General features: G+C 33.1%; 1 protein-coding gene across 3 annotated transcripts in view; it reads left to right on the top strand.

The window, feature by feature from the left end:
* The window catches only part of Pp4-19C (protein phosphatase 19C), a 156,269-nt gene that overhangs the window by 53,451 nt on the left and 85,189 nt on the right, over window positions 1-17,629 (top strand). For 2 of the 3 annotated variants that reach the window (XM_090400674.1, XM_090400673.1), the window contains exon 3: window positions 12,632-12,804. In XM_090400674.1, the coding sequence (XP_090256800.1) occupies window positions 12,655-12,804 (150 nt within the window). In that variant the 5' untranslated portion in view covers window positions 12,632-12,654. Of the gene's footprint in view, window positions 1-8,367; window positions 8,503-12,631; window positions 12,805-17,629 lie in introns of all 3 variants that reach the window. The other variant, XM_090400675.1, reaches the window with a different exon arrangement.

Here is a 17,629-nt window from a genome sequence, read left to right as displayed (position 1 = left end):
CATTTTCAATGATTCTGCCTATTTTCATTGTTTTTGTCTTTTTAATGCTAACCTTCATACCATATCTATTACAACAGTATTCGATTTAGTCAGAGAATCTTGCAAACTTGTAGCGGATTTCTTTAGAAGTATAACATTGTCCGCATAAAGCAAAGAGCTGATATTAACATCGCCAATTCTGATATCATGTTTAATACCACTTACCTTCATTATGTGATCCATATAGATAATGAATAACAGCTGGGATAATGTACATCCTTGTCTCACACCAGATTTAATATTAAACTATCTTCCTGTACTTCCTTAAATTCTAATTGCCGACTTACAACAACTCAAATACAGACTAAGTATTGCTGATATAATACCCCATTGACACCATATAATAGTAGTGTATTGAATAGCTTCTCTCTTGGCACCTTTTCATATGCCTTTTCCAGATCGACAAAATTTAAATATAGATCTTTGTTATATTCCCAATCTTTCTCCACTATAAGGGAGACTGGAAAGCAATCAATTTTTTGAACTACATTTTTAATATAAATTTTATTAAAGAACAAATTAACATTATTCAATTCTATGATCGCCATCGTTAATTATAACCTTATTCCAACGATCTACTAAGTTTAGAATTCCTTTTTTGAAAAATGTTTTTTCTTTGGGGGCAAAAAATGATATCAAACTCCTTTGGACATCATCTTGCGAATGGAAGGTTTTATTTCTTATGCTGTGTTCTAAGGACCTGAATAAGTGATAGTCACTAGGGGCAATATTCGGTGAATATGGAGAATGTGGTAGAAGTTCCCATCCTAACTGCCTAATTTTTTCTTGAGTCATTCTTGCAGAATGTGGTTTTGCATTATCTTGCTGTAAAATTACCCCTTTTCGATTGACAAGTGCAGCATGTTGGATTAACAATGCTTGATGTAGTCGCTCTAATCGTTCACAGTAGATGGCTGCTGTGATAGTCTTACCTTGTTCCATGAGTTTGTAATGAATATCCCACCAAACACACAACAGAACCTTTTGTGGATGAAGTCCATCTTTAGGTGTTGGAATTGGAGTTTGATTTGGAGTAAGCCACTACTTTTTGCATTTTATATTATGCTGGTCATGAAAAATGAGTGCTGTATAAGAATACGGCACCCCTTTTTCGTCATCAGTTACGACTCGTTCCAAAAAGGAGTCATTTTGTTGTCTGGTCAACAATGAATTGCAAGTTGCCTGTTTTCTGATAGTTCATACGGTACCCATACACATTGTTTAAGAACCTTGCCACTCTTATGTAAGTGCTCTTGGACAGTTGACCATGATGAATTAAGTTTCTCTGCTAATTCTTCTATGGTTTGTTTTGGATCTGATTCAACGAGAGTCTTAAGAGCATCGTCATCTAGAGTAAGAGGTCTTCCAGATCGAGGACAATCAGAGAGATCAAAATTTTTTTCTACATATCTCCTAAACCATCACTGACATTTGTTAACCTTTAATAAATCTCCATAAGTTGAGCAAATGATTTTGGTAGCCTCGGTAGCATTCTTTCCTTGGTGAAATAAAAACAGCATATAATGATGTAAATGGCGCTCCTCAACTTAAAAGTCCACCATATTAAAAATAATAATCTAAAATTTAAAAAAAAAAACAGATTTTTTAAATAGAAAAGTAATGCTAATATTTAAATAAAAATCAAATTTAATAATTTATATGTTATTTAAGAAGAAACAATCGCTAAAAATGACCTATTAAAAATAATTGATTACTTTCCGGTCCCCTTATATTTTTCGTAAAGTGAAGATCTGATCCTGACAGCCTCTATTTAGCCTGAATCCAGCTTGTTCTTCACCAAGCTTTTCTTCCACAATTCTTCTCAACCGTTTCTCAAGTATACTTGCATAAATCTTGCCAGGAACACTCAGTAGGGAAATACCTCTGTAATTCTCACATTCAGTTTTATTTCCCTTTTTATATATGGGTACTATTAGAGCTCTACTCCAATCATCAGGAATTCATCCCTCTGTCCAGGCCTTCTGAACTATGCAGTGCAGCCACTGTAAGACTTTTATACACCATACTTCAGCATTTCTGGTCAAATATCATCTACTCCTGCTGCCTTTCCACAATTCAAGCCTTTGATGGCTTTTTCTACTTCAAGTATGGATATGTGTTCCTGACTGTATGCCTGTTGAGTGTTTTTTACCACTGTGCTATCACTGCTTGTTTCATTTAGCAATCTTTCGAAGTAATTACTCCATACTTCATGGATATCTTTTTCTCCCATTTTCATGTCACAGCACTCTTTCCTCCATTCCTAAGCTTCTTCAACAACCTCCAGAATATTTTGCCACCTTCTTGATATTTATTTTCTATATTCTTGCCAAAGTCCTCCCATCACTTTTGTTTAGCTAGTTTTACACACTGTTTAGCTTTCTTACATTTGTCTCTATATTCTCTAAGAGCACAAGCTGACTTATTTGCCAGGAACTTTTGATATGCTTTCTTCTTTTCCTTCACTGCCTCTTTAACTTCCTGTGTCCACCATGGAGTTGTGATTTTTCTGTCCTTGCAGACAACCTCACCACATGCCTCTCTGGCTGAATCAATCAGGGTTTTCTTCAGGGCTTGCCACTGAATCTCCAAGGTTTGGTTCCTGTTCTCAAACTCTTTCATTTTTTCTTCAATAATTTTTGTGTGTGTTAGTCTACAGTTCACATCTGAGAGCTGTTCAACTTTTATTCACTTTAAAACTTTCTTACATTTTATTCTTTTCAATATGAAATTCAATTTTATCCTGCTCAAGACTTAATAGTGATCGCTTCCAATTTCAAATCCTCTGTACACTCTGGTGTCCTGCACCAGGGAGAAAACATCATTTATCAACAATAACATAGTCAATGAGACTTTTCTTATTCCTTGCCTCTTCTCTCCATGTGAATTTGTGCACATTTTTATGTTGGAACACGTTGTTAGTAATAACCAGTCCATGTCCTGAGCAGAAATCCAACAGGTATTTGCCGTTATTATTAGCTTTGCTCTTTTCTCCAAATTTTCGCAAAATATTTTTGAATGTCTGACAATCATTTCCTACTCTGCTATTTAGATCCCCAACAAGGACCAACTTTTCCTTTTTCATTGTGTCAGTTGATTTTTCTAAAGCATCAAAAAATTCCTCCACTTCTACCTTAGTAGAACCTTCTGTGGGACCATAGGCACAAATAAGTCTCATTGCCCACATCCCCATTCTGATATTTGTCCACATCACTCTACTTGAGACTACCTGCCATTCAAGAAGATTAGCCTCATATTTTGTGTTGAATATTATGGCAACTCCTTCTTTTCTTTGATTGTCATTTCCTGAGCAATAAATACAAAATTTCCATTTTGTATTTATTGCTCAGAAAGATCTCACTGATTTTTGTCTTTTTTGTTTCAGTCACCCCTACTAATTCACTTCTGTACAGTAGAGAAGATCTTGCCACAACTTTATACTCTTATTCTTGTATGCATTTGAACTTGTTTGAAATGTTTGAAAATATATTATAATTCCTGTTATCTTTAGAAAGTTTGATATTTTGATATCAGTGTCATCTTCATTAGTATATGATACAGCACATCCAAGGTATTTGAAACAGTTAGTTTGTTCTAGAATTTTATTTTCAATCATGATTTTACTTCTGATTGGAAATGGTCCATGATTTTTGTTTTATCTATTGATGTTTGCATTCCAAATTTTTTAGCAATTATTTTAAGGTGTATATTGATCTTTGGAGTTCATCTTCACTTCTTGCTGTGATTGATTATCTGGCCAAAAAAAAAAAAAAGCACTAAGTATAGTTTCACGATCTAGTTTAAATGCTGGTTTTATATTTCTCTTCCATTTTTGTACTGTTTCATCTATATAGATATTAAATAAGAATGGTAACATTGGACATCCTTGATCTTTGGAGTTCGTCTTCACTTCTTGCTGTGATTGATTATTTGGCCATCTGCAAAAAAAAAGCACTAAGTATAGTTCCACAATCTAGTTTAATTGCTGGTTTTATATTTCTCTTCCATTTCTGTACTGTTTCATCTATATAGATATTAAATAAGAGTGGTAACATTGGACATCCTTGACGGACCCCTGTGTTTATTGATTTCCATTCTGAAACTTTTTCATTGATTCTTACATCTATTTGGTCATTTGATACGTGTTAGTTATTGCAGCAAGCAGCTGATTTGGAATGTTTAGATTATTGAGAACAGTCCGCAGTTTTTTTCCTTAAGAATCTGTCAAAGAATTTCTGGTAGTCTGCAAATGCTGTGTGTGTTTTTATGTTGAATTTGTAATATTTTTCCATTAAGATTTTTAATGTAAAAGCTGGATCAATGCATGGTCGCCATTTTCAGAAGCTACTTTGTTCTTTGCAAAGTTTATCTTCTACATATGATTTAAGTTTTGAAGTTAATATTCATGCATATAACTTATAGCCAGTATTTAGAAGACTTATTTCTCTGTAGTTTTCACAGTTGCACTTATCACCTTTTTTATATACTGGGATGATAATTGCTTTATTCCAACTTTCTGGATTTTTCCTTGCTGCCAGATATAGTTAAATAATTTTAAAAGTTATTTGATGAATAGGATGCCTGCATATTTTATAAGTTCTATATTTCTTCCATCTTCTCCAGGGGATTTTCTTGATTTGCTTTGCTGCATTGCTTCTTGGATTTATGTCAGTTTTAGATTCCTTACTATCTTGCCATAAGTTTTAGAAGTCCAGTAGTTTCACTTTTTCTTTTGCCTCCTTATTCTTATTTTTTAGAATTTTGTATGTATTTTGTCTCTTCGCTGTAAGATCTCTTTTCACTTTTGCTATGAAGTTATTCCATGTTTCTCTATTATTTTTCTGGCATGCTTTTTTTTTTGCTATTGCTCTTTTGTTTTTATAATTAATTTTTACTTCTAATGATTTTGTGTTTATCCATTGTTTACCTGCTTCTTTCTTGTCTTTCATTATTGCTTCACTGTTTTCATCCCAGTTTCTTATTCTTGTTCTTGTCTTCCATTTACTTTTTGTTCTGAGATGTTCTGTTGCTGCATTTATTAATATATTTTATAAATTATTCCATTCTGTCTCTATATCATCATTTTCTTTTATTTGCTCTAGTTTTCCATTTATTTTTTTTGGAAATAAAGGTAGTTAATACTTTTATCATCCAAGAGTTGGACTCTAAAATATTATGATTATTATTATTATTATTACGTGACACCTCCAGGGAGGCCAAAGACTCATTGAGGGAGGACACCTACTCTAGATCTCTCTCTGTCTCCATCACTCAATCCACCAATGCCGTCTACTGCTGGCCACCACTACTAGTATTTTTACAGACAATCAATTCGAACCCGCAGCCTTTGTGCTGGAGAGCAGATACCCTAACCACTCGGCCAACCAGCCCATAGCACTGATTTGATTAATTTTAAGCTATCTTGGGGTATTCTCAATTTTCCTTGTAAGAGATAATTATCAGATTCTAGTTCTGCACTTCTAAATACCCAGCTATTCTTCTTCTTCTTCTTGTTCCTAGCGTTATGTCCCACTTGGTGCAGGATCCACTGTTTTGCATTTGAGTCTCCATTTCATCCAGTTTGCAGCATCAATAGGATGCAGACACCATGGTCTGCATCTTCTTTTAAGCTGTTCATCCATTGATTTTCGGGAGTCCTTTAGGTTGTTGGCCATCTGGATTGTGTAAGGGCCTGTCCTGCAACAGATTCCTTGTCAGGTCCAGGGTTAGCTGAGTATTTATTCTAAGCACTCAGCTGTCTAGTATCATATTGACTGTTTTCCTATTAGCTATTATATAGTCTATTATACTTTTTTAGGTTTCTTGTTTCCGAAGTGAATTTTATGGCAATCTTTATGCTTGTAAAAAAGATTATCTTCCTTCCTCTAGGGCATCGGTTCCCAACTTGGGGGGGAGGGCACATGAAAAATAATCAGTAATGGCAGAAAAATAAGTAAAGTAAACAAAATGCGAAAGTGTCAGTATTTAAAAACTGCTATTTTAAAAACAAGGGGTACAATTTATAGAAATGGGTTTAAAATGGTACACAAGTAGAAAAGGGTTGGGAACCATGCTCTAGGGCAGTGTTTCCCAACCTGTGGTCCGGGGGTCCACGAGTAAAATTCAAGGGGGTCCACAGGATAGTTTATTTTCATTAAACTTTATCTTACATGTTGCTCACACCTCTTGTTCACACCTGGCCTAATTGATATGCTCATATTCTTCTGAATACCTCCATTTATAACAGTATTGAATTGTCATAAATGACGCATTTAGTGTTGTAAAATTGTAATTTATTACTTCAACTTTATGATATGTAAAATATAAAAAATTTCCATTTTGGATTTTATGGGGACTGCGGTGAATTAACATTCATAACAGGGGGTCCGTGACATCAAAAAGGTTGGGAAACACTGCTCTAGGGCATAGACACCAGTAATAGTCATGGCTTATTTGTAATCTTTATTCTAGTATTCTCTCACTTCAGTATTTATAATGTGTGATATTTTATATCTTTGTTTCTGTTATTACTGATAATTTGATATTTCTTTCTGTTTTGTCTAGATCTTGATATCTGTGATGGATACTCCTGACATTCCAGATATTCTTGTTTATTTTCATTATTTTTCCTTTCATTATCCTGCTCATGTCTGTTAACCTGTCCAAGTCATTTTCCAGAGTGACAGTTCAGTTACTTCTTTCTTGAGACGTTGGAGTAAGAAAAGATTCATGTGGGTTGGTAACTAGCCATCTGCAACCTTAGGGTCTCCAAACTTGTCCTGTCTCCCTTCTCTTGTTTGTACCTGATCAAGCTTCTCACTGGGGTGAGTACCCAGTCTTCCACTAGGTTGCTTAGGTTCCAGGGTTCACTACGTGGAAGTCAGATTTGGATTAGGGAGGAGAGGCTAGGTGATCCTACTTGAGAGGATCATATATTGCGCATCCATCCACTTTGAACCCCTAGAATAATAGTAAGATTATATAAGTAAAATTGGAATTATAATAAGTTGTAAAAATAAATAAGCATCCTGCTTAAGAATGGAGATTTTACAATGTGAATATATTTACTCTTTATAATTGGAACAGACCAAACATCTCTTCTGAATAACTCTTGAAAACAAGTAGTTAAATGAATACGGCATTAAAAAATGTAAGCATCCAGAATATTGTTAGGCTTAATGATTTGGTAAAAAAAGAAAATGCTTTTGTGATGCAATTAATGTACTGAATAATCTTTTACAATTCATAAACCAGTTCCATTATTAATCGCTAATGAAAACAAGTATGATATTTTATTTACATGTTTTATTCACTGATAGAAAGATAAAAAGTCTACAGATATTTTCTGGATCAACAAGATCCTTACCTATTTGAGAAATCAGTACAATAATTTTCATTTTGAAAATGACTTCATGTAAGAAAATCCATTATTTTGTTATGCATTATTACCTTTATGTGTCCATAAAAATTGCAGAGTTCACTTATAAAAAAAAAATACTTCATTTTCACATAAATCACTGCAGTATCTGAGCTTCTGCCTCTCTGACAAGAATTACAACAATTCTACAAAATTATTCTAAAAACAAATTATACATAAAGAAAATATTTATTAATAAAATATTTGCTGATTGTTTTATAAGTATATTTAGTAAAGTCAAATTTGCTAGAACTATGGTACAAGCATAAATGACAGAAGGATAAACAGTTCATAAGTGGCATCAAAAACTATGATGAAGCAGCATGAGCCTAATTATAACTTGAACTTCCAACAAAGTTTAGGGGGATGCATTAGCATTGATAAGGAGTGTTACATAATACTTTTTTTTCCCCATACTGTGAAAGATGGTTGTCCATCAGATTGCCACATTTCGACAATGTGATGTTTCATCGTAAAGAATATGCCCTTATATGGGACTTTATTGTTTTATAAGTATATTTAGTAAAGTCAAATTTGCTAGAACTATGGTACAAGCATAAATGACAGAAGGATAAACAGTTCATAAGTGGCATCAAAAACTATGATGAAGCAGCATGAGCCTAATTATAACTTGAACTTCCAACAAAGTTTAGGGGGATGCATTAGCATTGATAAGGAGTGTTACATAATACTTTTTTTTCCCCATACTGTGAAAGATGGTTGTCCATCAGATTGCCACATTTCGACAATGTGATGTTTCATCGTAAAGAATATGCCCTTATATGGGACTTTAAAATTTTTTTTCTCTCATAAACTCCGTGGATGTAATATAAAAATGATAGTTATTAGTAAAGTCTTTTCTTTACATAAGTAATCCATTTTTAAAATAATTTTGTCATCTTACATTTCAGTAAAAACTAAGTTTGAAAGAACTGAGAGACCAGTAAAACCCTTAATCAAAAGAACTTATAAAAGGCAAATATGCAGGCTCTTGGGCAGAGTTCATATCTAGTAGTGCAGTACTAATGCAGCACTTCATGCTGAAGGTTTGTAGTTTCGTAAACTGTCGATCACTTTTGAAAGATTTGTAGTTTAAAAAGGCAAGCATTATTTATACTTGCTTGGTATAAAATAATAATGGATATTTATTATCCTCCTTTTAATAAATTCTATCAGGTTGATGCCTTTCAGACTTGACTTATCTTCATATTGTCGTGACGTTCTATTTTCATGTTAAGTTCTAAATCCGCCATCTTGGTTCAAGTCACTCTTATCAATATAACAACTAATTGCAAATTGATCACCGATCCAAAAGTAGAGAAATTTATAATTATACTGCGCCACCCTATTTTTAGATTAGTCTATACAAAATAGTAGGATCAATTCTTAATTAAGTTAGCAGTCTCCTCATTTATTTAGGCCGAATTATTTACTATTCCACTAGGGGTTCCTGCAAGATTCGAATATTTATGAACGGTGCAATAAAAGGGAATTCAGGCAAACACAATATTTAGATTAACAAAATAAAACATTTAATATATGATATATATAACAAATACAAGAATTCTGCTTTAAAATGAAACAATACAATCAACTTAATACATCTTGCTAAGTCACTCATGCCAATTCAATGTTCTAAACTTTCACATACAATTCACAGCTTCAAAATCACAAGCTTTCTTAACTCAAGTTAATAAAACAAAACTTCTTATTTAATCAGTCTCCACATATCTATCAGCTGTACTTAATGTTTAAATTCACAGGAAGCACTAATCAAGGTAGACAATATTCCAAGCAATCTTATTTCGGACCTTGAACTTCGAAGATATGTTAATGTTAGAATAAACAAACAAGTATGACTACTCTTACCAGATACAATCTTCAATACATCAATTAATTGTGAGCACACTTATGAATTAACTTATTTATGTTAGCGGAACACATTAATAAAAATTCTCCAACGGTTTAACTGAACTACTGTTAATTGCGCTTCACTACTCAAAAAAAAACGCATCAATAAGGCACTGATATCTTTCCTTGTTTACCTTTCTCAAACTAGTTATTTTCAATATAATTCTTCTCAGGGCAACATAGAATTAAGACGTAATCCTAGACTAACTGGAACTAATCAGAATTTTCCATTGAATGTCCAGTTCTTTATTTATCCGGATACGGCATTAATTTTCCTTTACAACACAGCTGACTTCACTTGCAGCTAAGTATATGATTCACTATGTTTTGGCTCACTTCTAAACACTATTCTCATGAATTTCTGCCCTAGAGAACTTATAATTTTCTTCCACTTCTTTTGCTTGTATCCTACCTTCCTTCCCGCTCCGCAAAAACTTCCTTTCCCTTCTTATTAAAATTCTTATTGCCTCCTTTCTCCTTTCTGGTTCCAAGGTCACGCACTCTTCGACTCGTGCTTGTTTATTTCATGCGTCTCCATGACAACGCACGAATGCAAACATTTCGCTAATGTAATACAACGCTCTACTACTACATAAGTGATTACATAACGTTAAATTTTTACAAATAAGAATAAACAGAATATTTGAGCTACTTAATCAGCTCTTTCATTACGTATACAATTATTTATAATAACACTTTTCGTTACTTTACATATATATTTCAGTTATCATAAATTTCTACACATATTATTATTTAATAAATTAATAGTAGGTTAAGTTTAGAATAAATATTTAAATAGTAATCCTTAATTAAGGAACAATAAATAATTCTTATACAAATTATGATTAATATATAATAAGTAATGTTAAATGTGAATGAAAAAAATAAATTACACAACATAGTTTCATTCACAATTTAACAATATATTTCAAGGCAAACAGAATTCTTTTTTTTTTTTTTAACTGCTCACTTAATTGTTGAACTTTTTAAATATGTAGGATTAAATGCCTACTAGTCTAATATAATAATTTTTTTTAATCTCAGAACACTCATTCAAGCATTAATAAATTATTTTCTTTGGATACTTTGGCATCTTATATATTATACTTGCCGAAAAATTATGTTTATATAATAAACGCCTTAAAACTTGATCTCTAAAATCCTAGAATACTTTGTAGCATTGCAGAAATTTGGCATACTTGTGTTATATACAGAATGATGATGATATTATATATACAGTAGTAATCCATGGGATAAATTTCAAAATTTGACATTACAGTTCAGTAGGGTTATACTGAATTGGAAATTTGTAAAATTCATCACATCCGTTTGCATTATTTTTCTTTTATGAATGAAAATACAAATTTAAAAATTTTGAATTAAATGTCGACATATAATCAGTAGTAGTTAGCTGCATTAAGTGGTGAAACAAATATAATATTTAAATGATATATTCTCTTTTTAATTGCTTCAAAACTGTTTGTATTTATGACAACTGGTGAAAAACCACCTGTCTCCTTGTAAATGTGTTATTAATTAACTTTGTTAATGGACTGTTTATATGCATTTATTGAAAGTCCCCTAATTTCATGCCAAGTATTTTATTATTTTTTTTTTCAAATTTCTTCAGAAGTTGAACACGTTTTTGAATCTATTCTGTGGAATGATGTCCCAGTCTAACAACCGTTGAAGATTGAAATGACAACATTTCAATGTGTTTTATGTTTTCAGTGTGATATTAATCATCAAGTTAAGAGAATAATGAAATCACCTTCCTCCCTCTCTCTCTCTATTAATAATATTAGATGGAGATGGGTAGTTAAGTATTATAATATATAAAATGTATAAAGGATTGTATAATAAATTAAATATATATTTAGAAGCTTTATCAAACAGAATATAAAATTATAATTGCATATTCTTGCATTAATGTTCACTTGAAGATTAATCCAAAATTCAAGTAATCAAGATTGAAAGATTATTAATCCAAATAATCTTTTAAATATATATTTCAACATAATCTCAACTTCAGAACAATTTTGAGTATAATTTTAAAACAAGATATTTGATGAAAAAGAAACAGAACATGAATGTTCCCAAAATAGCCACATATATAGCATTTACAGATTTACCTGAGAAACTAGTTATTTAGACTGAATTGGAAGTATTATCATACTCCATTGTATATCTCCAGCTTATCTCTCTCTGTATATCTCTAGGCTTTCTGCAACAATTCATATGTTCAAGACCTTTCAGAAGAAATACTGAAATTCATCTGGCAAAGATAAGCTTAATGATTAGTGTAAAATATACTTTAAATCTTATGTTTTAATTACTTAAAATAATAACTAGCTATTAATAAAAGAAAGAAAGGAAGTTTTTATCCATATCTGTAATTTTTGAAACCATAACATGGTCATAAAAGTTATTATTTAAAACAGTAAATGATGTACTGTGATATTTTAGTGCATAATTTAACTTTTGAAAATAAATCAAAATAACTGAATCACTTGATTTTATGCAGAAAATAATTTTTGTGATTGTTGAAGTAGGGTTTTTTTAAGTGCCACTTTAACTTATGTTTTTACAATTTAGCTACAATATGATGATACATAAATATTTTATCACAGTTATACAGGTGATGAAATCATGTGAGATTATTATGGAGCTTAAGTGTTAATACCTTATCCACTGTTAGTATATCCTTATCTCTATCTCTTCATTCTTGATAATGATCCAGAATAATAATATATAGATAATGAATAGAATTGTACTTTCTAATATCAAACATTAATTTTTTTAAAGAAAAGTTAAATATGATCTAAAATACTGCATGGTGTCAGATAGCTTCTTTAAGTAGCAGTGAATGCTATCAGCATGAAATTAGTTAATTCTTTTTTAGTATTTTCTGCTGTTCATCATCCATAGTGAATTCATTAACCACTAATTGAATTTCTTATTTATTTTTTTGTATAACTATTTAAGTAGCATATAATTTTGAAACAAACACAACTAAAGACAACTTTTTTTTTATATTTAATTGTATATTGGGGATGCACATATTATACAACCAAATTATTATAAAATTAGGTATTGCATTTTTTCCACAAAAATTAAACCTGAATTAATACTTTTTTTTTAACTGTTTTATTTACCTGCTATCCTTTGTTTTCATTTGATTTTATAGAAATAGTGGCTGGCTGTGAATAACGTGGTTTGTTTGCAAGAATAATATTTAAATTTTAAACTTATGTTTATTTTTAGATAACAAATCTTAGAGGCTTCTAATGGGTGACTGTAGTGATTTAGATCGACAAATAGAACAGCTTCGAAGGTGTGAAATAATAAAGGAAAGTGAAGTCAAAGCACTTTGTGCCAAAGCTAGAGAGATCCTTGTTGAAGAAAGCAATGTTCAAAGAGTCGATTCTCCAGTTACAGTAAGAATTTTCAGATGCTTCTAAAATTGCTCAAATATTTAACTTTTATTTGATTCGATACAATGAACTATTTTTATATTATTCTATACCATTCATATTTTTTTAATTTTGGATTTTTTGGAAGAAATTTAGAGATGCCTTGAAGAATCATTCATATTTATTATTTAATGGTATGGACTCAACACCATACAGCAAACTTAAATATTAAGCTTGTTGATATTTCACCAGACTTATTTTTGTTTTGTTAGTTTATTTTAATGATATATTGATTACAACACAGAATGATAAGAAAATAATTGATATTTAGTAACTCATTTGCTGATTATGTGTAAAAATGTTTCTTGACTTTTCCATTATTATTAATTTATTTAAAGGCATGTTACATTGAGTTTGATCACCTACACAAATATTTTGTTTAATTTATTCATATTAGATCATCCTTTATTAAGTTTGTATTGTACTCTTTCTATGTTGTTGAGGTTGTGAGTAATGAGACTGGCAGTATATATAAATTGCTTTACTTGTTCAAGTATAGTTAGGTATCTTAATTAAAGATAGATAAATTATGAAGATAAACTATTAAACACAATAAATAAATTTAGGAGGTCTGTTATGACCAAACTTACAAATGAATGGAAAATTACAGATTTCTCCAAAGAACTTAAAATCAAAGTATGTAGTTCAATGGTGCTCTCCACTGTTCTGTATAATGTAGACCTGGGCTATCAAAACTGAAGAAAGAATGATTGCAATGTCATGAAAATAAGTCGAGGAAAATAATTAAAACAGTATGGGAGTGAAATGAAAGCCAAGCAGGAGATCAGAGAAGCATTGCACTACTATATTCCAGTAATGGCAGTAATCAAAGAAAAACAGTTAAAGTGGTATGGACAGATGTACAGAATGCCTACTTAAATATTTTCTCAAATTCTCCACAAAGGAAGCATTAAAGAAAAGGTTATTTTACTAATTATTAATAAAATAACACTTGACGTTTCGACCCCCTGTATCAAGGTCATCATCAGAAGGATACATGCATATAAGGAACCAAGCTACATGCTCTAGTCCTGTATACCGGTAAACTAAATCTAATTAATCCTTTTCCCTAGCCTGACCTCTAATGATAAAAAAAAAAAAAATAAATAAAAATAATAATATATACAACTACATTAAACTGCTAAAGTCCTCATGTATTAATATTCTTCTGGATTTGTACAGTTCTGATTGTTATAATATGATTTCCTTCAGTTGCTGTTGAATGTTACAAACACTTCACCAGGTTGTCTTCTTGTAGTGGGATTTTTCTTCGGCTTTTTCAGGTTGTTATACAGGTTGTAGATGGGTCCTCCACATTCTTGGAATGGTTATGCCATCATTTTTGTTGAGATTTGAGTTATGTTTGAGCATTTCACATAACTCCTTAAATTTCCTCTCAAACCAGGTTTTGGTGCCGTGTAGGGACTTGGTATTTTTCTAATCATACCGCTCTACGCAGAAGTATTGAAAGTTATCCTGCAGTTAATTGCATTGGACCAATTAAGAGGAGTGGTGATGCGCTATGCTTTCTCAAAACTTTCGTACGTCGATAAAATGCAATCCCACGGTCATGGACATCCGCAGTGTGTGTGGGGGGGGACACTTTGGTCATGGTTCATTATGTTTGATAAGGAAGCGATAAAAAGGAAGTGAGACATGCAGAGAGAGGTGACAGACGACTCGCAAACATACCGCCCGCACAGAAGGGAGTCGGTCTCCTGTCCATATGTGGCCTCGACAGTTCCCCCTGTAGCCACAGTATTTGGTCTCCTTCCGCTCACAATCTGGCAAAGTACTGGTTGCAGGATTTTTCACTAATTGATTGGGAATCCTCCAGGTTTGGTCCCATGTACTAATCAGTGGCTGGCCTGCGGAACCATTTTACTGCTGTACCCTCCAATGGGGAGAGTCCGAGCCCTTACAATGACTTTGAGGTTATCGATCTCACTGCATGTGGGAAGAGTTGGGGGAAGGCATAAACCTTGCTCTAGTGACCAAACATGGCTGCAGAAACTTTAGGTCTCTAATAAGCAAGGTGGTGGTGTATTTCACTGGGTGATGAAAGACACCTAGAGATTAAGTTGGCATTTCCTCCAACTAGGGAAGATATGCCTTTTCAGCAGCAATGCTCATCAGGAATTTCTAGCTTCATCTATTTCATGGAGTACAGTGCTATTGATGTGATACATGGCTTGTAATCTATTTTTCCCCAAATGCATAACTTGACATTTCTCCAAATTAAACTGATACCCATTATCCTTTCCCCATGCTGACAACCTATTTAAATCACCTCCACGTCGCATTGATTAACTATTGCTTTAACTAATTTCACATCATCGGCAAACAACTGGTTATTTCCTATATTTATGGTTATGTGCAAATTAAATAGCAATGGTCAAAAGCTGTATAACTGAGAGGAGACCTCCACATAGCCTTTAAAGGAATGCGGAGAACCGACCAGGGCTTCTGACCTAATGTCCAATCCTCACCTTCTCGTGATGCACCCTGTTGGGTATCTACTTTGATACTGAACGAACGAGGATGGGCTGGCAATTTGGGATTTAGCCGACCAAATTGTATTCTTATTGGTTAAACCAAAATAAAAAATGATGGTACAACATGACAAAATTTCATGCCGGCTGGGGCGTCACCCGGTTAAACAAGGCCCCCGTTGTTTTTTCCAGGGAACCAGGGCGAACAGCGAAAAGTCAGCTACTGGAACAAATCTGAAAACAAACCCCAACTCAACATCACCAGAGTTAAAGATCGGTACTATCAACGTAAGAAGCCTGAATGGCAAAGAAATGGAGTTAGCTGAGGAATTAGATAAGTACCAGATCGACATAATAGGGGTGACTGAAACAAAAAAGACCAAAACTGGTGAGATCTTTCTGAGCAATAAATACAAAATGTTATATTCAGGCAATAACAATCAAGGAAAAGAAGGAGTAGCCATAGTATTCAACACAAAATACGAGGCTAATCTTCTTGAATGGCAGTCAGTCTCAAGTAGAGTAATGTGGGCAAATATCCGAATGGGGAACTGGACAATGAGACTTATTTGTGCCTATGGTCCCACAGAAGGCTCTACTAAGGTAGAAGTGGAGGAATTTTTTGAGGCTTTAGAAAAAGCAACTGACACAATGAAAAATGAAAAGTTGGTCCTTGTTGGGGATCTAAATAGCAGAGTAGGAAATGATTGTGAGGCATACAAAAATATTTTGGGAAAATTTGGAGAAAAGAGCAAAGCTAATAATAATGGCAAATATCTGTTGGATTTCTGCTCAGGACATGGACTGGTTATTGCTAACACCATGTTCCAACATAAAAATGTGCACAAATTCACATGGAGAGAAGAGGCTAGGAATAAGAAAAGTCTCATTGACTATGTTATTGTTGATAGTGATGTTTTCTCCCTGGTGCAGGACACCAGAGTGTACAGAGGATTTGAAATTGGAAGTGATCACTATTTAGTCTTGAGCAGGATAAAATTGAATTTCATATTGAAAAGAATAACATGTAAGAAAGTTTTAAAGCGAATAAAAGTTGAGCAGCTCTCAGATGTAAACTGTAGACTAAAATACAGAAATATTATTGAAAAGAAAATGAAAGAGTTTGAGAACAGGAATCAAACCTTGGAGATTCAGTGGCAAACTCTGAAGGAAACATTGATTGATTCTGCCAGAGAGGCATGTGGTGAGGTTGTGTGCAAAGATAAAAAAATCAGAACTCCCTGGTGGACACAGGAAGTTAAAGAGGCAGTGAAGGAAAAGAAGAAAGCATATCAAAAGTTCCTGGCAAATAAGTCAGCTTTTACTCTTACAGAATACAGAGACAAATGTAAGAAAGCTAAACAGTGTGTAAAACTAGCTAAACAAAAGTCATGGGAGGACTTTGGCAAGAATATAGAAAATAAATATCAAGAAGGTGGCAAAATATTCTGGAGGTTGTTGAAGAAGCTTAGGAATGGAGGAAAGAGTGCTGTAAAAGGAATTAGAGATGATAAAGGTGAAATGAAAACAGGAGAAAAAGATATCCTTGAAGTATGGAGTAATTACTTTGAAAAACTGCTAAATGAAACAAGCAGTGATGACAGCACAGTGATAAAAAACACTGACCAGGCATGCAGTCAGGAATACATATCCATACTTGAAGTAGAAAAAGCCATCAAAGGCTTGAAATGTGGAAAGGCAGCAGGAGTAGATGATATTCGACCAGAAATGCTGAAGTATGGTGGTATAAGAGTCTTACAGTGGCTGCACTGCATAGTTCAGAAAGCCTGGACAGAGGGACAAATTCCTGATGATTGGAGTAGAGCTCTCATAGTACCCATATATAAAAAGGGAAATAAAACTGAATGTGAGAATTACAGAGGTATTTCCCTACTGAGTGTTCCTGGCAAGATCTATGCAAGTATACTTGAGAAACGGTTGAGAAGAATTGTGGAAGAAAAGCTTGGTGAAGAACAAGCTGGATTCAGGCCAAATAGAGGCTGTCAGGATCAGATCTTCACTTTACGACAAATAGTCGAGAAAGCATGGGAATATAACAAAGATCTGTATTTAAGTTTTGTTGATTTGGAAAAGGCATATGACAAGGTGCCAAGAGAGAAGCTATTCAATACGCTGCAGTTATATGGTGTCAACGGGGCATTATATCAAGCAATACTTAGTCTGTATTTGAGTTGTGAGTCAGCAGTTAGAATTGAAGGAAGTACAGGAAGATGGTTTAATGTTAAATCTGGTGTGAGACAAGGATGTACATTATCCCCTCTGTTATTCATTATCTA

This window comes from Typopeltis vanoorti, chromosome 11 (assembly GCF_054136105.1).
Source record: "Typopeltis vanoorti isolate ZY-2024b chromosome 11, IOZ_Tvanoo_1.0, whole genome shotgun sequence".
Taxonomy (NCBI): Eukaryota; Metazoa; Arthropoda; class Arachnida; order Uropygi; family Thelyphonidae; genus Typopeltis; species Typopeltis vanoorti.
The sequence above is the reverse complement of the archived record's forward strand: the minus strand, read 5'-3'. Positions and strand labels throughout refer to the sequence as shown.